This window comes from Tympanuchus pallidicinctus, unplaced genomic scaffold, assembly GCF_026119805.1.
Source record: "Tympanuchus pallidicinctus isolate F22 unplaced genomic scaffold, pur_lepc_1.0 scaffold4, whole genome shotgun sequence".
Classification (NCBI taxonomy): domain Eukaryota; kingdom Metazoa; phylum Chordata; class Aves; order Galliformes; family Phasianidae; genus Tympanuchus; species Tympanuchus pallidicinctus.
In genome coordinates this window covers 26,085,786-26,108,668 of record NW_026294758.1, presented here as the reverse complement: position 1 = coordinate 26,108,668, position 22,883 = coordinate 26,085,786, and the positions used below count along the sequence as shown (strand labels likewise).

The following is a 22,883-nucleotide window of genomic DNA, read 5'->3' as shown; positions in this document are numbered from 1 at the left end:
AGGGGCTTAACAGCATTGAGGTGGTTAGTTGAGAGAGCAGGAGTTCAGGTAGCTTATGTCACTTCAGTGGCACCAAGGGATACCAAAGAGGTGCAGGAAAACCCATCTCATAAATACATGGCTGAGACTGGTGCAATTGCAGGAATTTTGGCTTTTTTTGACCATGGGGAGGTTTACTCAGTGCACGATCTGTTGACTGCAGATAGGTCTTGTTGCAAGGAGGGATTGTAACTCAAGAGCTGACAAGACTCATTGAGAGGGCTTTAAAGTAGATATGAAGGTGAAAGGGGCTGAAAGTGTCATAGAATCAGAATTGCTCAGATTGGAAGAGACGTTAATCTACCCTAAAGAAGGCTCTCTAGAGATAAGCCTAGGGGAACATTGATGGGATTGGGCAGATGGCTCAGCTGAAGTGCATTTACACCAATGCATGAAGCATGGGCAACCAAAAGAAGGAGCTGGAAGCCATTGTGTATCAGGCAAACTTTGACTTAGTTGCCATTACTGAAATAGGGTAGATCACTCTTATGACTGGAGTGCTCGCAGTGTTCTCCTGGAAAAGATGTCAGACCATGGCTTGGGCAGATACACACTTTGCTGGATAAAGAACTGGCTGGAAGACTGGGCCCAGAGAGTGATGGTGAATGGCGTTAAATCTAGCTGGCAACCAGTCATTAATGGTGTGTCCTGTTTAATATCTTTATTGATGACCTGGATGAGGGGATTGAATGCACTTTCAGTAAGACTGCAGATGACACCAAGTTGGAAGGATGTGTTAACCAGCTTCAGGGTAGAAAGGTCCTTCAGAGGGATCTGTACAGGCTAGATAGCTGGGCTGAGGCTAGTGGGATGAAGTTCAGCAAAACCAAGTGCTGCACACTGACCACAAGAACCCCAGGCAACCCTGCACGCTTGGGGCAGAAGTGGCTGGAAGACTGTGGGAAGGAATGGACCTGGAGGTGTTGGTCAGCACTTCACTAAACATGAGCCGGCAGTGTGCCTAGGTGGCCACGAAGGCCAATGGCATCCTGGCTTGTATCAGAAATAGATTGCCAGCAGGAACAGAGAAGTGATCATCTTTCTGTACTCAGCTCTGGTGAGGCCACACCTTGAATACTGTGTTCAGTTTTTGGCCTCTCACTACAGGAAAGTCATTGAGGCCCTTGAGTGCATTCACAGAAGGGCAACAAAGCTGGTGAGGGGTCAGAAGCACAAATCTTAGGAGGAATGGCTGAGGAAGCTGGAATTGTTCAGTCTGGAGGAGGCTCAGAGAAGATCTTACTGCTCTGTATAGTCGCCTGAAGGGAGGTTGTGGTAAGGTCAGCCTCTTCATGTAATTAGTGATAGGGCTAGAGGAAGTGGCATCAAGTTGTGATAGGGAAGATTGAGATGGGGTATCAGGAAAAATTTCTTCTCTGAAAGAATGGTCAGACACTAGAAGTTGCCCGGAGAGGTGGTGGGGTCACTGTCCCTGGAGGTCTTTATGAAATGTTTAGGTGTTGTGCTGAGGGACGTGACTTAGTGGGAAATACTGGTGGTAGCTTTACAGTTGGACTGGATGAGCTTGAATGCCTTTTCCAACCTTGGTGATTCTATCATGCTCCTCATCTTTTTTTTTTTTTTTTTTTTTTTCTTCTGTTTCTCTTATCTTGGCAATAGAGGCTTCATACATGTTGTGTAAAGAAATCTTTATCACTGAGAAAAGGAAGGAAAAACTTCCAGCATGTTTTTTCTGTTTGTTGAAGTCATTGACAGCTCTGTGTACCAGAACATGGGGAAGAGATTCATGTGGAAATGTATCAGACATATATTTAAAATGTTGTATTTACTCTTTGGGGAAAAAGAAAGCTAGAAGTGTGAGATATTGAGATCTCTTTTTTCCTTTCCTCCCCATTTTATGTATTTTACTTGATAACAGATTTCTGTAATAACATAATTTCCTCTTAAATTTTTGTGCTAATTTCTTTTTTTTTTTTTTAAATTAAAAACACATCTGATGGAGATGTCTATCTCAGGTTTTTTTTCCAAGCAAGCTGAAATAAAAATGTCTTACAGTGGGTTGTGTAGTTACACTGGACTGTAAATTGAAAACTATTGAAAAAATGCAGTAGTTGGAAAATGAAAGAGGTTAGGACTGAAGTTATTAAGAGTATTTAAAAGAAAGTTGTAATTATGCAATGTATTTTTCTCACAAGCCAAATTGAACTCATATGACATATTTATATAATAGATTTATTCTCTGTGTGGACTGATTGTGCTAGGAGCACAGACTTGAAGAAGATTTCATAAACACAATTTAAAGTTCTGTGGTGATTATTTAGCTGTTTGTATTTTATTTCTGGATATTTGTAAAGACTGGGTTATTTAGGATTTTTTTTTCTTATTTTAGGGTAATTTTGGTGAGGTATATAAGGGAACGTTAAAGGATAAGACACCTGTTGCTGTAAAAACCTGTAAAGAAGATCTTCCTCAGGAATTGAAAATCAAATTTCTGTCAGAGGCCAGGTAGGTGCTCTAAGTTTGTTTTTTCTCCCCCAAGTTTTCTTACTATGTAGGTTTACAAAATGGGACCTTTGCAAGAATTGAAAGAAGCAGTAGTCAGACTTCTTCCTTTTTATTCTCCCTCAGTACTTGCACTAAGTGTTGCCCTGATAACTGTACATACACGTTTTTAATGTGTATGAACAGCAAGCACCTGTACTTGTTGAAGCCACCTTGGCAAGCTGTGCCTATAGTCCATAGTTTTGATATTGTAAATGCATCCATTTAGAATTTATTTGATATATGCCGCAAGGATTACAGTAAGAAGCCTGGAAGATATTAATTTAAATGAGATTATGGTACAGATTTAGCAACTTCCTCTTTCAGTCCAACTGCTGTATCAGGCAGTAAGTGGCATTCATATCATAGCACGCTGTATTCTGAATACAGATAGGTTATGTGGCTATCTGCATAGTTTCCAGAACTCAAGCTCAGGATAGGATCTATTGAGATAATCTCATAATTGTTTAAACTAAAATTGCCTGTTCTGGCTGTGAAGCCCCAAGGTAGTATGATCAATATATGTATGCTGTATTTGCTGAGTGTTTTTAAACAGCTCATAACTTGGCAACCACAGAGATTTTTTCATTTGCTTAGCAGTCAGCCACTAATGGAACAGTGTTGTATAGAATATTATATGAAAAAATAAACCACGCTGAATCAGTTATTTTTACATTAAATCCGCATGTCCCAAGTTTCACTCTCATTTCTAGAAAAATTAGGAAAAAGATTAGGTGGTTTAAGTTACCAAATTGTAGAAGAAACATTTTTAAGTTAAAAGATCTCTCTGGAATTCTTCCTAGACCTTCAGTTCACTTACAGATCATAGCACGCTGATTTAGGCTGTGTAAGTTCTTATTAAAGTACCATGTAAGAAGATGTAAATGTTTTTGCTTTAATTCCAGAGATGAAAATTGCGGTATTTTTATTCTTTTAAGACTTACTATATCAATCAATCTTGTGAATTAAAACTGAAATGAGTGTGCATTTGAAAAGTGCAGCAGGAAAATGTAGAGGCATGCTGTGCATGCATTTTCAACAAAGCTTCTCTTCTGATACATCACTTAAATACTGTTTAATTACAAGGGTTCCTCAGAAACTACAAACCTGTCAGAATATTTTTCAGTTACACAGATAACATTTGTCTATGTAACATTTTAAAACTACAGTGAGAATGAACTACTAGTGTTGATCTTGATTTTTGAGTAAAAATACCCTCAACCAGAAGAATGATTTGTCTATGACATTGATCTTTTAATTGATAACAGTAATTCTACGGAAAATTCTATTAAAATAATATTGAGTGTAAGATATTTTTCTGTTTAATTGGTTTGTACGATAAAGTTTATTAATATAATAAACTTACTGTATGTTTTTCAGAATACTCAAACAGTATGACCATCCTAATATTGTAAAACTCATAGGAGTTTGCACACAAAGGCAACCTATTTATATTGTTATGGAACTTGTTCCAGGTAATTTTTTCCCTTTCTTTTTTGATAAAATACATTGTGTTCTATGTCTGTGTTTGCATTTGTATGATGAACCTCCTGCAAATTCTTAGAGATTTTCTTCTATCACGTACCAGCTTAGGAGTAGAGTAAGCTCTTCAAAGCTGTTCCAGATTTTTCTGTAGACATTCAAGACAATAGAATTTATTACGCAGGATCTCAGTCGTATCTTCATTTTTCTCCTGTTAAGATTTACATGTTTTTTCCTGTAGCAGTAATTTTATGTAGCGGTGTTTCTATTTAATAAATCAGATTTGGGTAATTTTTATGTAAGATATTTTTCTTTATAAAAATACATGCTTAGTTCATAGGTTGCTCTTCATTTATTTTTGGAATCTTGTGTTCATGTTGCTCACCAGTGGCTGAAGAGAATCTCAAATTATTGGGATGAGTAGCTGGCTTTTCAACAATTTTAGCGCTCTCTTGATTTTCTTCTCTATAAATTTTGTCATTTTGGTGGCCTGTAGTACTATTTAGTACTGCAACACTGATCTATCACTGAATTTGACCTAAAAATTGTACTGGCATGCCATGCTGCATCCAGGTCATCACACTTTCCCATATTCTTCTGAGAACTCAAACTTGTCTACCACACTTTGAGACTGACCAAACTGTCTGGAGAAGATAAGGATGCCAACTCTGAGGAATTTAGCAGATGAAGGACAAAACATTTAAATTAGTTCAGGAAAGTACTTCTGATTTTAGTTTCCTGTTTTCTACCGTTAAGTTTGGTTGAGGTCACCTAAAATAATGATTATTAGTGCTTAGATTTGATATTCAATGCTTTGAATGGTGGTAGGTTTTTGTCTGTGTTTTGTCTTGAACATACTTTAATACTTTATAATAATTCTTTAATTAGGGAGTTTAACTCTGGAATTCTTTGTAATAACTTGAAAATGGCACGGAGTGGGTTAGAACTCTATTCTGTGTCTGTCTGAGAAGGGTTATAGTTCGTATCTGACTATTTTCTCCATGGGGAAAAAAACTAGCAACAGCTCCATTAGACATGGAACTTCCCCGTGTTAATTTTCTTGTGTTCTTTTTATTGTTTCCCCTTTTTGGGGAAACAAAATTTCCCATGTATTTACTGTGCTTTTCAAGCTGCTGTGATATGATTGCTTTTCATTGCAGTTTCGGATTGCAATTCAGTGATTCTGTTGTTATTTCTTTTTTCTTTTTTTTCCCCCTGCACTGTCCCAAACCTGAAAAGAATTTATGACATCTGGATACGTAGTTGCATTTATGTAACTGTGCATCAGTGGAAACAGCAGAGAAGATGCAAATTTGTATTTAAGCATCTGTGCATCTTTTGTTTCATGCAGAAATAATTCAGATGATCTCCCTTCCCCTGGTAGACACCTTTGGAGCCAAGTCAGTTGTTGGCCTTGTCGTGCATGCATTCCTGCAGGAGCCTTCATAGGTGGAAAGGGGAGGAATAGTTTGTTAGCCGACTGTGGTGATTTTTTCGAGTGTGTGTGGGTGTGATGTCAGTCTAGTCCTTCTTGCTTCTGAGACATGTAGTGGAAAGAGCAATCTTTTAAATTGACTGAGATAGAAGGCCTAGAAACAAGAAACATTTTTTTTATTATTTCTTTAACCATACTTTTAGAATGATACTACTGATGATTACCCAGTCTTAGATTTTATATTCTTAGAAGGTTTTATAAGTCAGATTGAAAACATAAGTGTAAGAGACTTAATTTTTTTTTAATGTAAGTTTTGTGTGATACTTTTAGTAATTTGACGGAATCCAGTAAACTGGTAAAAGATGGTTTCTTCAAAGCACTCAGGGGTCATAGCCAGTAATTTAAGAAATATGTGCTTTAAAATTCTAATAAAATATGCCCACTGACCTACATGAAATACAATACTTTTTACATTTTAGAAAACCGTGATTGAGTGATATGCATTTTAATATAAGAAGAAAATAATAGAATATATTTTTAAAAAGCTGTGTTTTCAAGTTTTCTGGATAAGCAGCTGGCATCACTGTGCAAGTAAAGACGCATTAGAAACAATCTGTGAAAACGAAAGATGATGTTCTGCCAATAGTTTCGTATTCTTTTTGACAGACACAGCACAGATGAAGATCTCAGTAGTTTCTGATGGTTACCTACTGACAAGAAACCCCTGGTCACTGTTCTAAGGAGCATTATTTTGCAGATATTTTCTATAAATTTGTTTCAGAATGTGCTTATTGTATAATTATGTTTATTATTGCTTTCTATATGCTGGTCTTATAATTGATTAAAAAACAACTTTTATTTAAATTGAGTTACCTTTCCATTTTAAAGTATAAACAGTTTATGTCTTTGTACATTAACAGGGGCCTACAGAAAAAAACCTTAAATTACAGGCCTAAGTTATGGTAAATAGCTGCTTTGAAAAAGCAGTTTAGCAAAACGTTTAGTTTTAAAAAGTTGATTTCTGGCTGCATAATGGATAAATCTGTAATAACCTTTAAAGCATACTTGTAAATAATAGATTTATACTTTTTGACTTAAATGACGTAGCATTAATAATTGAAAAAAACTACTACCTAGATCCTTTCAAAGGCACGGTATTGAAGTTGCTGCTTGGCTTCTAGACTATCATGTAACAAAAGCAAATAGACGTTTTACAATAATGTGTTTTTTTCCATAATTTGTATTTTTTGTTTTTATTTTTTAGTGAACAACTGCACATACATAGTAAGTGATATGCATGTAGTGGAGGATTAAAAGCAGTTGGATATTCACGTAAGGAGCCTGTAAACTTGGTTTACAGCATAAAACTTTACCTGGAGACAGTAGTGTCACAAATCTGTCCCAACTGATTCTGACTCGTGTTGAGTCTACACAATAGAAAAAAAAACCAACAGTATCTTGATTGCTGGTTTCCTCTTCTAGCACTCCACTGTCCAAAAGCAGGTTTCAAATGCTGTTAGAATATAGGTATTTAGAACAGCATGCCAAAGAGTCATGTATTATTTTACAATGTAGTAAAATAAGTCTTAATTGAAGTATCAGGCAATTAATTTTATGTTTTGCATTGAAAGAGAGGAAATGATTCAGATAAGCTCCAGAAAGAGTAGAGTGCAACTCTCAAGTTGCTATACGCTGCCCAATATTTTCATGCTTTTCATTTATGGAACATATTAGTATTATAGAGAAACTGTGATAATTACATAAATTGCTGTAAGTTATTTTGTTTGCATTGTTCTTACACTTCTTCTAACATTTTTTAATGCAGTACCAGATGAGCAGGTTTGTTAAGATGTACTACTAAGAAGATGGAGGTTTTTCTAATACCTTCTGACCTAAAAGTACAAATATTGAAACAGTACGTAATTTAGTGTAGTAACTTTTCTGTGATTTTTCAAGATGTATTTTAAGTGTTCAATTTATCCTAAGAAAAAGTTGAAGTTAAATGACAATTGTTAATCAATCAGGAGAAGAAGCTGTTGAGATGTGCCATGTGTCTCATGTTAGTGAAGAGCCTTGAACTTGACTACAGATTTAATCTAACTGAACAGTAATGTTGTAAAGGTGAGATTCTGGTTTTACAATTGTTTGGGGAGTGTTGCTGCATATTTGAGATTCTAGTCTTCTCTGCAAAAATATTGAAATGTAGGTAAGGCTTTCTCAGGAACAGTTTCCATTATGAGGAGCAGAGTATGATTTGTGTTATTTTTCTGTGATGCCTCATCAATCTACAAAATTATATACCCGTATTTTCTGGGTTAATTATAGGAAGAGAAGTAATAATGAAGAGCTGCTTTGTTATTCATAAAAAGAAAAGAACAATTTGCCGGAGTCTCTTAAATGCCACACAGGCCATATGGAGTTTACATAGCAGCTCGTTTTTTTGCAAGTTTAGATAACGATCAGAGAAACTGCCTGGAATGCTGCTAGTACTGTGTGTAAACAGGCTAGAATCCATACTGACAGCCTGAGAAGAGAGATCAAGAATTTTGCTAGGATGCAGAAGTTACCTGGAAAATAATAAAGGGGTTGAAAAACTTGCTTACTGTTGATTCCTTCTTTGCAAGTGAACCCAGCATCTTTTTATAGGAAAGACAGGAATGAGAGAAAGTAGGACACCTTTCTTTTATCCTTCTTAAGTAGTATTATCCTGATCTCAACTTCTCTCTTAACAGATCATGGGTCTTTTTATGGCACTTCTGTTTTGATAATAAATTATTTTAATTCACTTAAGTCACTGAAACGCTCAGGGTCACTTAATTCTATTTTCTTTTGCTCTTAATTGTATAATTAAGATAATCTCCCATGCAATCAAAGAAAAACTTAGAAGAGCTTTTTCTTTCTCTTCCTAGATGTAGGAATTAAAAAAGAAAACCAAAATACTATGTGATTTATAAATGCATGGAGCACTCTCAAGTCACAGAATTCTTTCTTCTCCTACTTGATGTTCATTCCAATTGACTTAGGTTTTAAATTGCCCTAATGTATTTTACAGCTAGGAACTTTGCGTATTTGTGAATTGTGTGTTATAAGATTGAGGGATTTTAAAGGTAGCTGTATAATATTGTAGTACAGATACCACTTCATACCAGTCTTTCAACAGTTTAAGCTTCAAAGGTTCCTTCAGAGTCTATACAGGCTTTCAAGGTAACCACCATTATCACACCTCCACTGCCTCACCCTGTCAGGATTTCTCAGTTGACTGCAGATGCAAGCATCATTGTAAGTTCCAGCTGTTGAATCATGACAATAGAAGGAAGCTTGCTGTGAGATTTTTCACAGTCTATTACTTTGAGCTTATGGACTGTTTAGTCACCAGCATACATCTTTCAATCTGTTTCTTGTTTCTACACAGTTGAACATTTTTATAATTAATAGTTAAAATTATATCCCAAAATATTTTAAAACTTTTTCTTTTCAAAAAAATTCCTAAAGAGGAATTCCAAAAAGGGCATTTCAAGAATACAGCTTGTCAGTTGAGTGAAACTTTAACTTCCTCTAGCTTATGATACAGACTTTAATAACTAAATTTTCTCTCTGTATTATATCTTTACCTCATTCAGTTCTGAACAGTTTTCTAGGAGTTGTTTATCTTCACTAAATTTGTTCTGTAGCCATCGTCTAATCTGTTTTATTAGTGATCTGCTCTGAGTGTGCATTTTTGTTCCCCAGTAGACATTTCTGGATATTTTTCACTGTAGTGCTAAATGCTTTGTACTGACACACTTGCCTGCATTCCCAGTTGATCCACAGAATTCCTATTTGATAGCAGATATGTGTTTTCAAAAAAACCCCACCAAATTCTCCTATTTAATTGTGTGCTGTGTTTGTGTTCCTTTTTTTGTTTAGACTCTTGCTGAATTACATTGGAGTAGATCTCCTGAACGCTTGCAGCTGGAAACAAGTTGAGAGATGAACATGTTTAGTAATCTGATAGTTTGATAAGTTTGTCTGAATTTGTCATTATCTCTGGGTTTCCACTATTTATGTTCAGCTTTTGTATAGACATGCCCGGCTTGTTTTCAAGGTGAAGTTCAGCAAGGTCATTAACAGCTATCTTTGCAACTGAATAAGGTAACCTGTTCAGATTTGAACTGAATTATTGAGATGCAAATTAAGCATGCCATCAACAAAGGAACAACTCAGAGGTGACAAGCTTTATTAGTTCAGGTGCAGCACTGCATGATTTCTCCTGTGCTGGTTCCTAGACACATTCGGAAAGGACAGTGCCATTTCTGTAATACCTGTAACAGAATCTGATACAACCATTACTAGCCCAAGCTTTGGGGTTGTTCATGCTATCCTGACTTTATTTGTATTTGTCTTTGTTCCATCGTGTTTTACTCTTCTGAAACTCTAGTGACTGCTTTTCTACTTTCTGTATGTTACAGCACTTTGATCTCCAGAGGTGGTTTGGAGGAATCTGCAAATAAAGACAAGCATTCTTCCTCACCTAGTAGGCCCTCTTTCTGGTCATTGGTAGAAATGACTACAACACAGCATATAGTGGAGGAATATCTGCAGATTTGGAGGTGAAGCTGATGCAACCTTCTAAATATAACCTGACTTTTGTGGAATTACTCATATTTTTTGTATGCGGTAATATTTTAGGGCATAGCACTAAATCACAGCCAAGTCCATATATTTCTGCTGTTAGCTATCTGAAGCTAAGCCCATTTGGGACCATGGTCTTGTTGCTGAGACTGATGTGTGTGCCATTTATTTGCTAGTATGATGAATAGTATCCACATAATCTGAGATTTACTGCAAGTTGGAACGTCTAAATATGAACAATACCTGGCTGTACCTAAGACTAATGTGTACACTATGGCTATCCTCAGCCTCAAGTTTAAGTTTGCTGTCTCTGACAGCAGCTGATTACATTTATAGGCTTGGAATTCTGATTGATTATAATTTTTTTCTTCTTCCACGTACTGTGATTCAGCTGCTGCGTTGTTTTCTGCTTTATATGTTTTATCTATTCTGTGCTTCTAGAGGTAGTCAGATCTGAACAGAGATTATTCTTTTTTCCCCATTATTTTTTCTGTAGGAATTCCTTTATTCTTTAGTCTCTGGCTACTGGTTGTATTGCAAATCAGTTGCTGACTTTTGCCAGATTTCAGATCTCTGTCATGTCTCACAATCCCATAAAAAATCACTGCACAGTGCATCAAAAATCAATATGAAAGAAAAAGCAGTTGATTGAACTCTATGCAGATTCAGATAAGGTGCAGATGTTTAATAGTGATAGTAACTGTGACTTTGTTTTTCATTCAAGTTTTTTTTTTTTTTTCCCTCTGGAAGATAGTTTTAGTCAAATAGTCTATTTGATTCAATACCTAAACTGCTAAAACTGTTTTCTGTCTGCCATGGCAGATATGTTCTCTGTCTCTTTCTTGTTTTCTGTCTATTACGTTATGTTTTCATCTTCCTTTCTGTTAAGCTTCCAGCTTCTTTTTATTTGTCTCAATTTTTCTGCAAGCAGCCTTGCTGCTTGTTCTGCCACCTTCTCTTTCATTAGTAACATCACACTGTGAACCAAAGACCTGTCCATGGCTTCCTTCTGTCTTCCAACCTCACCCTCTCCTATCCAGCCCTCTTGGAAAATACACATGTGCATTTAGACCTCATTTTTTCATCCCTTCCGCTCTTCTTTGAGACTCTGCATTTTGCATTTTTTTTTTTTTTTTTAGCATTTTTTAGCATTTTGCTCTCCTATGAGACTCTGCCTTTCTCTTACTTTCTGCATGGTTTACTCCTGTAAAAATATTAAGAAAGCAGGAGGAACAGTCGGATTTCTTTGCTGCATAATAGGTGGAGGTCATTAAGGATTCCTTTTAGCTCAGACCTCCTGATAGAATAAAATTAAGTTAGTAAGACCAAAATCCCATTTAACAGTCTTCTTTTCTTGTAATATTTGAGACTAGTTTTCGATTTTTATCTTTTAAAATATTTTAGATTTTGATTATACAGTTTGTTTCATATAGAAATAGAATATAGTATATAGAAAAATAAATGAAAATTTAGTCCATGATCGAGTAGTCAAAAGATACACAGAAATCTCATACCAACTGAATATAAAGATTCAGTTTTTCTGTAGCTGCAGGAAATTCTCTGCTATTTATTTTTTTAGTTCTATTTGGTGGTACTCATTCACACTATTTCACTTTTTGTTTTACATAAAATATTAAGTGTTAAGTGACTACTGAGAGTTACAGACAGAAGCACTTTGTGACCGTGGGCTGTTCAAAGAAACTGCTGCTTAATAAGGCTGTGTAGTAAAGGAAACTCTGCCACATCATTAAATCTTACAAGTAAATAATAATTTCTGCTATGTTACTATATGTATCAATATTGCTATAATTATTGTTTTAAACATTGTTTAATCTATGTTATTATTTAATCTGGGTGAAATATATACACTATCTGGGTATGATATAAACAGCTAAAGTGGAAGATTGCCTGTCATCATTTCAGAAGTTTATTTTACGTACGTTCAGTATCTTATTATTACAAAAATACCATGAGTGCCTAGAACAAGTAGGATGGTACCGTTTATAGCACCAGCTAAAGAGAGCACTGAAACATGAAATGCTCCTAGTTATAAATGCCATTAAAGTCAGAGATTGCTAAAATTAAATAACTTGTAAGGAGATATTTTTTTTCTTTGCTGTTCCTCGGCTTTTTCCTTCTTATAGATCACAGGTTTGGTTTTTTTCTCTTGCAGAACTTCCGCTTGGTTTTGCATGCTCTATTAATTGTACTGTTACATGGTCATAAAATACTACATAAAGTACAGTATAAAGTTTATGTTATGAAGCATGGCCACTTGTAAGAAAAGTTGATATGTGGTATTTTCTCTCTGTTAAAATGTCTGTACATAACAAGAAGTATTTTATGTTCTCACACGAGAGGCTGCTTTTAAGGAATCCAGTTATTGCAGGGAGACTTAATATAGTCATATTGCTTTCTGCTTATGTACTACATATTGTCTTTTACTTAATAAATCAGTCATATTAGGCAGACTCTCCAGTTCTGTTACTTATTTCCCTATTAACCCCAAACTGGTAGTTGGTTTCTGCTTGGTAGTAATTCTGTAATGGTCTGATTATTCCTGTAGCACTTACAGTGGTTGGAGCAGATCTCATTTCATAGTAGTGTTGTATGCCATTAACCAGAATATCAGCAACCATGTAGCATACAATGGAAATTCTGCATCTAGGAGAAAACATTGCTTACTATTTTGTTACCATCTAGTTTTGTTTCTGTTGTCTCACAGTCTAGTTGATTTGTTTATTTCATTTTTATCAATAGTTATTACTTTAGAGATTGTGTTCTGATACTTTGCTACGAATAATGAACTGGGGGATTATATTAAAACTTCTTCTCAGAAGGACGTAAAGATACTACATAGCTAGAGTTCTGCACTGAAGAGTGTGTATTGATATCCTCAGCACTGAAAGTACTCGTATGGATGCTTTCCTGCCAACATAAATAGCTGTAGCAGCCTATAAAGAACAGTCAGTTTTGTAACAATAATGAGGATTATCAGGTTTAACCTAAAATGGCATGTATCCTGTATGGAAAGAATTGTATGTATTGTTGCTATTTTTATTTTGACAGTAGCTGAGAGCGCTTTCAAATCAGTATTGAACAGAGTATTTAAAATGCATTTTCATTACCTCTGCTGAAGGAAAGATAACAGAAGACAGAAAAACTAACATATTTGCTGCCTTCTTTCACTCTTGTGACAATGAGAGAGATCAGGATAATTTTTATTGACTGTGTTTTTGATGATAGTTACAAAAAATGCTATATACAGCTTGAGGTGTACTGTGCTATTTTTGCTCAGAACTCTAGAAATTCATAAAATACAAGCCAAACACTGAAAATCAAGCACATCCTGATGGTACAAATATACATTAATACCATGGGAAATTGAAGGCTCACTCTCTGCCAATTTGACAAATCCTGACATAAGAAATTGAGCACCTTTCAGTGCTGATCAAGAGTGAGCCAATAAAAGCAGATATCTTACTGATTGCCTAGATGTATTAGAAACAAATTTACAGTCTTTGTTATTTCTAAGTTTTGGAATGGAGATGGGTAACTTTTCTTTAGATGCCTCATTGCCGCTTGTTCTTTGTGAGCAGAGCCCTTACCATTGATTGTGGAGAGCAGTAACTCATTTGTACAGGGAATTTCTGTGCATTTGGAGAAAAACTGATCTTTCAAATTATTATTACACTTATTTAATTTTTCATATTCAGTTCAGAATTCTCTTTTAATGTTTACATAATTCAGAACGATTTTTTTAATGTTTAAATTATGTTTTTACCACCGATTTTTTCTTCTGTGACCATTTTATCTGAAACCCCAGCGAAGATGAGTTTATGTTCTTGTTAGATAAAAGGAGTTTTAAGTAGCCTCTGTATTCTGTGTGTTAAATGAAGAAAGATAAGTTATTTTATAACAATATTCTTCTGGAAAGGCAAATTTTCTTGCGCAGGTGTTTGGGAGAAAATATTTGGGAGAAAATAAAACAGACAGAACCTGCTTTATCCCGAGTGTTTCATGGAAGCTTGGAGTTATTTAATAAAGGGAATTTCTGTTTAAGCTAGATTCTCACCTTTAGGAAGTGAGTTAGAGAAGCACATGGCTTGTTAGCTGGATTCACTTGAGCATGGTGAGTTACAAGGCTCACCTATGCTACTGTACTCCTTAGAATACCTTCTTAGAAGTCCCTCAGCATGAGGTGAGAGGTTCCAAGGCAGTTAATACTTTAGTGGCCCAGAGCCTGGACTTTACATGTCCCTGAAGTCTCTCTGTCTCATGCGACCAAAATTCAGACGTCCTCCAGCATATGATTATGCACTTACATGATAGGAAGGCAAAGCAGATTGGAAATACTGCGTGTACTATAATTTATCTTGTTTTTGCATGGCTGGACACGCAACTGACAAAGCAATCTGAACTTTGACACTTCATTTGTTGCACATATGCTCTTCTATCACACAAGAACTATTTTGAATATTTTTAAAGTATCAGGAATAACTTGCTGAATGTGCAATACAGTGAAAAAAATAGAAACAATACCGTAGTTTTCACATTAATATATCTGGATATATTGTTCTGCTACTTCATCTGAGTTATACATGTCCCTGATTTTTTTGTTTTCTTCTTTCTTTATTTCTACTTCATTAATTTTCCTGTAATTGACTGTCGGGAGTAATAATGGAAGTTGTTATAAGTTTTGGTAGTTCGTAGATATTGTTTGGAGGTTAGTGTGCTTCTCATGGCACAGATATTCTGATACAGAAACACTGAACATGTAAGATAACCTATAAATTAAAAATTGCAGATTTACATAAATCGTAAAAAAAAGTAATTTGTCTCCCATGTTCTTCACGGTTCTCTGTTTTTAAGCTACTAGTGTCTTTAGGATACCTAATGAGAAAAAATTTGGAGTTGCTATGCAAAATACAGGCAGTTGTATTGCTTTTTTTTTCTTCTCTAATCAGTGTCCACAGGCTCTGAAAAGCAAAGTTTACAGCCTTCCTGTAAGAATTTGCAGTCTTAATTTTAGAGTCACAAGCATTTTGAGTATTCACAACAGGAATCAGTAAGAAACAAAAAAAGAGTAAGAATCGCTACAAATTAAGTCATTACTAGTCACTTAAGACCAGAATCACTAGTAGTTTTCAGAGCAGACTTTAGTCATTTTCCATACTGAATGCTCTGTTAATTATTATGCAAAATATACACATATTATCAATTTGATAAATTTGATTGAAGAGTTCTGTAGGATGGAACTTTTAGAAACAACTTTGTTGCTATTCGATTCATTACAAGTTGTCCTGAGAGTGGAAGAATGCCTCTTTTCCTTGCCACAATGATATTTCCAAGGAAGAGTTTTATCAATAACTTATTTTGCTTTGAAAGAGATTTCTACTTTTGCTGTGAGGATTTTAACATTGCTTCTGTGATTGTACCTACAGTTAATCTGATCTTGTTGTAGAATGTTGTATAAATAGACCTTTCTTATTAAGGACTTGTTTCTTAATTTTTAATAAGACTGTGTGCAAAGGCATCTTTTCTCATAGTTTATCATGCTGAGGTTATCTTTCTTTCAGTTCTTTCTGAAGTAAGTTGTTGGAAATCTCAGTATTTAAAGTAGGAATATTGATTGATTGAGGATATATCTATATTTTTAGAATGTTGTAGCATCATAGAGCAGCTTGGGTTCGAAGGGACCTTAAAGATACCATTATCTTGTTTAACCTCCCTGCCTTGTGTGAGAGCGCCTCCCAGTAGATGAGGCTGCCAAGGGCCTCATTGGGTCTAGTCTTGAGTGACTCCATGTGTCCTTGCATGCTTTTTCTATAAGGTTTCTTGATGTACTTTTCCACAACTGTGATTCAGTTTGTTGAGATTGGAAGAATTTCACATTCATAAGGGCTTACTAGTCATTGTTCCTAATTAAAAGATGATTCCTATGTATAGAGCAGTAAGTCCATGGTATATAAACACAGTGATTTTCATCAGCTCTGAATGTAGTGTTGCTGGTTTGTATGTGTTCAAGGAGTGAGGGGGGATTGCTTTAAAATGATTTTAACTGTCTCCTATAAACAGAATGTTTCTGTTTATACATGCAATAAATTACACATACTTCAATGGAGTTTTTATCTTCCTTCTCTCTGGCAGTATCTATGAGTCAGCTACGAAACTGTCAGTAACCTCTTAGATTAAAAGAAGGATGATTGTTGCTCAGTTGAGTTTGCAATGTTATTCTGTTCTTTTAAGATTTCCTGAGAATTTAAAATTAAATATTCCAAGATAGCACCTGTCAGACTTTGAAAGTGTAATACATGTAACCATTTTTTGGAAGATAAAATGGAAGTCATTTGAAATTGGCTTTAGTTTCAAGGGCATCCAGTCGGGCCTTCATTTCCCATCTGTGGATTATGCAACCTTTGAGTGAAGGACATTGTAGGCTCCATTGCACCAGCACTGCTATTGGTGCTGTCTGGATGCAATATCTGCCTGCTCATGTGCCTGCCCAGCATAATTTGTGTTTAAAAAAAAATAAAAATCACTCACCTTTCCTGTTGTCATCATGCATTGTGTTCTGTCAGTCTGGTTTGAAATACTTAGATGACCCATAGTTTCAATTATATGGTTTGTGCAAACCTTTTGTTACTCTTACAAATTACTTTAAGCAGACCGTGTTTAGCTGTTACATACATTCATTCCTTCCTAAAAATTGCCAGGGATTTGTGACTGAAGAAAGAATGTATCAGATAGCATTAATCATGTGTTTGGAATCTGAGTAGTAAGAAAACGAATGCCAGCAACTAGAGGTGTGCCCCAGGGGCCAGTACTGGGCCCAGTTCTGTTTAATATTTTCACTAGTGATCTGCTTTATAGGGCAGAGTGCATCCTCAGCAAGTTTGCATGTGACACAAAACTTTCCTGCAAAGGGCCACAGAGGTAATACAGTGGCTGCAGCACCTCTCCTATGAGGAGAATCTGAGACAGCTGAGACTGCTCAGTCTACAGGAGAGGAGGCTCAGGAATGATCACATCGGTGTCTATAAATACCTTACGGGATAGTGTGAAGAGGATGGACTTAGGCTCTTTTCGCTGGTGCCCAGTGCTGGAAGTATGGACAGTGGACGCAGTCTGGAACAGAGGAGGTTCTCTCTCAACGTCAGGAAGCACTGTTGTGCTGCACAGTTGGTAGAGCACTGGCACAGGTTGTCCAGAGAAGTTGTGGGGTTTCCTCCTTGGAGATCTCCAAAAGGCACCTAGACATGATCCTGGGTACCCTGCCCTGGGTGTTCCTGCGGGAGCTGAGGCTGGACCACATGGATCATACCAACCTCAACCATGCTGTCATTCTGTGATAATATTTTGTGGCTTTCCCATAGTACTACTGTACATACAGAAAAAGCAAAATAGAAGAAATGTTGTCTGTCTATTGCTTTTTCGGAGTTTTCACTGAGAGACAGCATATCAAGCCATTGTCTTCAAATCATTGTACTAAAATAAATTTGATCTCTGGAAAAAACGAGTAAATAATTGGTGGTTAAGATACTAATTCACTTTTCTGTTCTCCATGATAATATTTAAAGGGCTTTAAAGTTACGCTTTGCAACAGCAAACTCTTCTCTTTAACAGTCTCTGATTGTATTTCTTACAATATGAAATATAAATAGAACTGAATTCCAAAGAAAATTCCACATGAGACTTCTAGCTATATAATGTCTTTCTACTCTGCTAAGAAAGGTAGTTTATGAAATTGTATTGCAGTGCAATTACTTGCAAGAGAGAATTGATATTGTCAATTTAGTGCATTGAGAAGAGAGACAAGAGACTAGAGCAAGAGCTGGCTACACTTTTTCAAACAATATTGTGACGTGGAAAGCTTCGCTATGATTTTTAGTCTTTGCCTGGAACAATATATATATTGTTTTTGAAATATGTTTTCAAATACATTTTTAATACAAATATTCAATCTGAACATGATGTTGCAGTGTTTGTAGAAATGCCTCCACTACTTATGCTTGTTGTAAGTCAGGCTTTCAGAGAATTTTGGTTACAAACACAGATGGCCTTTCAGGAATCCTTTCTGCTTGCAGCTTCTCCTCCTGAGACAGGACAGCAACAAATTAGTTACTGCAAAACAATGAACTGTGGAGCTACAGTAATATTTGTTCGCTTTTGATTGCTGGCACCAAATAGGTGGTTCACATTGCCTGACAAGTAAAACATTAAACACTTTGTTACCCCTCCACTGGCTTCAGTGTACTTTGAGAAACACCACCTCAAATCAGTTAAAAAATCATTGGAACGTGAGGTAAAATGTCTTTACCATGAATGCAGTCTGGCAATCCAACAGCCTTCCCAGAAAGGAGGAATGATGCCACATGCCTGTCAGTGTTCAGTAGGCACTTGGATAATGCCCTGAATGACATGCTTAAACTTTTGGCTAGCCTTGGACTGATCAGGCCACTCAACTGTAAGATCTCTGAAAGCTTCTTCTAGCCATTCTGTTGTTCTACTCTACCTTACTCTAAAATCAACTGTTTTCTTGTACCCAATAGGAAGTAATCATTTTATTAGCTATTATTTTAAACTTCTACAACAGTCATTCTGTGATTGGAGAACTGTATTTGTCACAAAGTTTAAGTTGTTTTTGTCAGCAGTTTTCATGAATGTCTGTGTTTAATTTTGCACTGCTAAAGATTTTGTTTGTAACAAAATGCAGCTTTTATTCATCACGTAGTGTACAGTTTTCATCCTGGTAATTAATTCTTTCCTTCCTTCTCTTAGGCTAACTTCAAACTGATGGGCTGAGAATTACACTGAATAACTTCATTCTGTTTGGTCTCTTGACCCTAATGAGAAACAAATATGAATGTCCTATCTGTCATGTCTTATTGTAAATGTTTCTCATTTCTCCAGGAGGCGATTTCCTGTCCTTTTTAAGAAAAAAGAAGGATGAGCTGAAGACCAAACAGTTAGTGAAATTTTCATTAGATGCTGCTTCTGGTATGGCGTACCTTGAATCGAAAAATTGTATACACAGGTAAGAAAAATACTTTTTTTCTCATATTGTAATTTTCGGAATGCTAGCAGGTTCAATATTTATGGTGCTTAATATCTACACAGAGGATCTCTAGGACTTTTTTAGAAGCTACACTTTTTCTGAAAGCAGGTCATTGAGTCTTTTGTTCATTTGGGTCAAAATAAATACTACAGTATTTGGTTTAAATAGGTCATTTGTTTTAGTATAGATTTATTTATGATGATTTTTTCATGGGAAGAATTTGCTTTATGGAGAGCATAACTCGCCATGATTCAGTGTCAGTGGGACATTTGTAGATAAACTCTGCATCACCGAATGTACATCACGAGCCCACTTCATATTTAGTACAGTTCTAATGAATGCTATTCTTGGAGATCTGAATTGTATTTCTCTCTTTCTTATTTTATCAAAAATGAATTGTTCTAAAAGTTGCAGATAAAAAGGTAGATTTATCTTTGAAAACATTCCTCTGACCACAGTAAGCTCAAAACCTTTTTACAAAGTATTAATTATTTTTGTAGTATTATTGTGTCATTTGTATATTTTTTTTTTTATTCTTTTTTGGGTTTAGCTTAAGAAAGCTTAAACAGAATTGCAGTCTTCTTAATTGCTATTTTTCCCTTTCATCTATCTTCTATTTTTGTTGCAGCTTTTTTTTGGGAGGGGTAAGGAAGGGGAGTGCGTGTTAACAGAGACAGTAATTGGAGATTCAAAAAATACATTTCAGAGGGAGTATTCATAGATATACCAATGCACCTAGTACAAGTTAAACATACAAGGCATGAAAAGGTGCCTTCTTATTTACCTTTCAAAATCTTCACAGAGGATATTTATTATTGCCTCAAAATATCACAGAAGATTATTGTTGTGAACTACTAATTCCTTTAAAGGCAGAAGCAAAATTTTTAGTAAACCTGTCCTGAAGAAAACTACAGTTTAAAAATGCAACCAAGCAGGCAAATGAGCTCTTCTAGAACACTGTTAGTTTTATGAAATGCATAAGTTAATAAATGCAAATATGCATTTCCAGTATTATTTTATCATTCTTATTTTCTGGCAGGTTCAAAATTTATTCAGTTTTATGTCTCTGGGCATATCATATGCTTATTATATTATGTTCTGAATTTGATACCTAAATATAATGAAAAGCTCTGAATCAGACAGCAAACAACCAAGGTTAGTAATGTTAGTAGTAGTAGTTCTGGGGTTTTTTTCTTCTTTTTTTTAAATTTTTTTCATGTCAGTTTTCCTTTCTGAGGGTTTAGAATTTTTGTCCAACCAGCCTTAATGACTGGTTGGATACACACAGTTCTCCCTGAAAGCAGTGCCTCCTATTTATTTCCATGGAAGGTACAACAAAGTGCACAGTAACACTATTTGATAGAGCAAATTGTCAGCTACAAAACATTGTAGTAACAACAGAGTTACTACACATTTTCACCAGCAATAAACAACCATCTGCATAGCACTCTTGTAAAAATCTGCACTGGCAGATGTGACTCTCTGTCCCTGTTGCTGTTCCTGAAATTCAGCACTGTGCTCTCATCCACTGTTTGATCTCCATAAACATTTAGCAATCATCAGTAAATGTCCATTGGTGCCATATTTTCCACATGGAGGAATCACTGACACACATGTACTTCATCCACACTTCCATGACAGACGCCGTTTTGTTGGAGTGCCCCTCTGCTGCCATCTGTCAGACACAACAAAATGTAACAGGGTATTGGTGGGAAAGTTCAACCTCTACCACCGCCATTTGCCTCTGGTGTCACGTGGCAACATAATAAAATAGGAGGCATTACTTTTGGAGCAGCCTTTGTACATTTATCAAGAAATCCCATCTGCTGCAGAAGCACAGAACGTCTGTTACTTGCTGGATATTGTGAGCCTATTGCATGCCAGTGAACACAACACTCTTATGCTATGCCGCAGGTATGTTAAATTAGGGAGTGAGAGGCTAGCATGTTAAAAATCCCACTCTGTAGTGCTTTGTCAGCAAGTTGTTAGGTGTATAAGGCTCAGAACTCCTTTGGAGCTTAAGTCCCACCTTACCTGACCACTGAAGATGCAATTATGTGACAGTGTGATTTCTTAAAGGAATATGGGAGTCTTTGTTCCCTCCTTGTTGAGTCAAGGTATTCATGGGTATATTTCATGCTGAGATTAGAATGGAACAGCTTAATGTATAGCAGGAAGAAGATTTAGTATAAAAAGAACATGAATTGTTTTGAAATAACAGTAAATTTGTTCTCTTTTTATCAAAAACTCCATCAAATAAAAGTGCTTCCTAGATTGAAAGGAAAAAAGAAAATTAGCTACAGACAAAATTGAATGCACAGTGGAATTTTTTTTATTGTGATTAAAAGTCAGAAGGATGTAATTACTGTTACTGAAGAAATAATATATCATTAGATATATTTGCAGCAAAATGAATTTTTTTTCATTTCCATGTTATTGATTTTCCCCAGCATTCTATTTATTGTCTTAAATATTTGTTCAGAGCCTTGCTTTTGTTTTCTTTGCAACATAAGTGAGCATTATTTAGTGCCATGTGCGATTGACTAGCTGTTAAAGACTTGCAGCTTATTAAATGATTTTTAGTGCCACTTTTTAGTTGTAGCTGCACTAGCTATACCTAGCCAGTATATTTTCAATTTAAATCTGTTCTGGCTTTCTGATATTGCTATCCAAGTCACACCTTGGCTTAGTCTTCCAATAATTGGGCCAGTGCAACAACTAATCTGCCCTTTGATTTTTATTTCTGTGCATGGTGTGGTGTTTCAATGAGCGCAGGTATAAAGTTTGAATTTGTCAGACTTAGAATTCTTAATGCCTGTGAGGGATTATTTGATCTGCATTTCCATCTCCTCTAAAGTCTAGAAATCACTTGTTCTTTATTCTCTCTTTGTTCTGTTTAAAAAGCAGAAATGAGTGGGCTTAAATAAATAAAATAATGATAAAAAACCTGCTGCACGAAAAAATGCTTTTAAAAGAAATAACATTTACAGAGCTGCGCAGTTATTTCATCTGCATATGATTAAAATGAGTTTAAAGTATTGTTCCCTGCTTTTCATTTTTATCCCTTGCTATTGTTTAGATCCATTTTTTCCTGTTAATTAGAAACAGAAGATTAGGATGGAGATGTGATAACTTCAGTTTTTTCGATAAGCATTAATGAGTGATCTTCTTCAGCAGAATTTTATTTGCATGTGTTGAATGTCCGTAATTCCTTTTTAGTTTCCAAACCTACCCAGAGCAACTGTGTTGCCCAGAGAATTTGAACATTCCCTCTTCCCCCACTCCCCCCCTCCTCACCAGTATCATGTTTTAAAGAAAATAACTGAAATTATGGTAGTACTCAACTGGAAAAAAAAAATTAATACTGAGAAAAGCAGTCGTCTTTTGTGTTTCCTCTGTTTCTATCATTTGGTAGTCAGTACAGCCTTTCAAAATTAGAAAGCCAGTTTTGTCTAGAAAATATTATTTCTGTGTGCAAAATTGTGTTGTAGCTTTATCTATGAATCATACATGCATGATTCTAATTCAAACTAGCAGAAATATATTTTTTTCAGTTATTTTGTTCAATTGTGGTTTCACTGCTTTACTTGAGAATTAAATTGCTTTTCTCCTTCCTGAAGAGCTTTCACAGAAAAGGAGTAGTTTGATTTTAAAAATAACAGTTTAAACAAATTTCAACATGCAGTATTAGGAGAGAATCAAATTAAAAGTTAGAATCCTAGAAGTGGTCAGTTAGTAAATATTTTCACTAAATTT

At 35.6% G+C, this 22,883-nt stretch overlaps 1 protein-coding gene across 5 annotated transcripts in view; it reads left to right on the top strand.

Annotated features, from left to right (window-relative positions):
- FER (FER tyrosine kinase) overlaps nt 1–22,883 on the top strand; it is a 165,385-nt gene that overhangs the window by 104,152 nt on the left and 38,350 nt on the right. For 3 of the 5 annotated variants that reach the window (XM_052700998.1, XM_052701000.1, XM_052701001.1), the window contains 3 exons: nt 2,390–2,505; nt 3,922–4,016; nt 18,983–19,106. In XM_052700998.1, coding sequence (XP_052556958.1) covers nt 2,390–2,505; nt 3,922–4,016; nt 18,983–19,106 — 335 coding nt within the window. Of the gene's footprint in view, nt 1–2,389; nt 2,510–3,921; nt 4,017–5,374; nt 6,501–18,982; nt 19,107–22,883 lie in introns of those variants that run through there. The other 2 variants (XM_052701002.1, XM_052701003.1) reach the window with 2 other exon arrangements.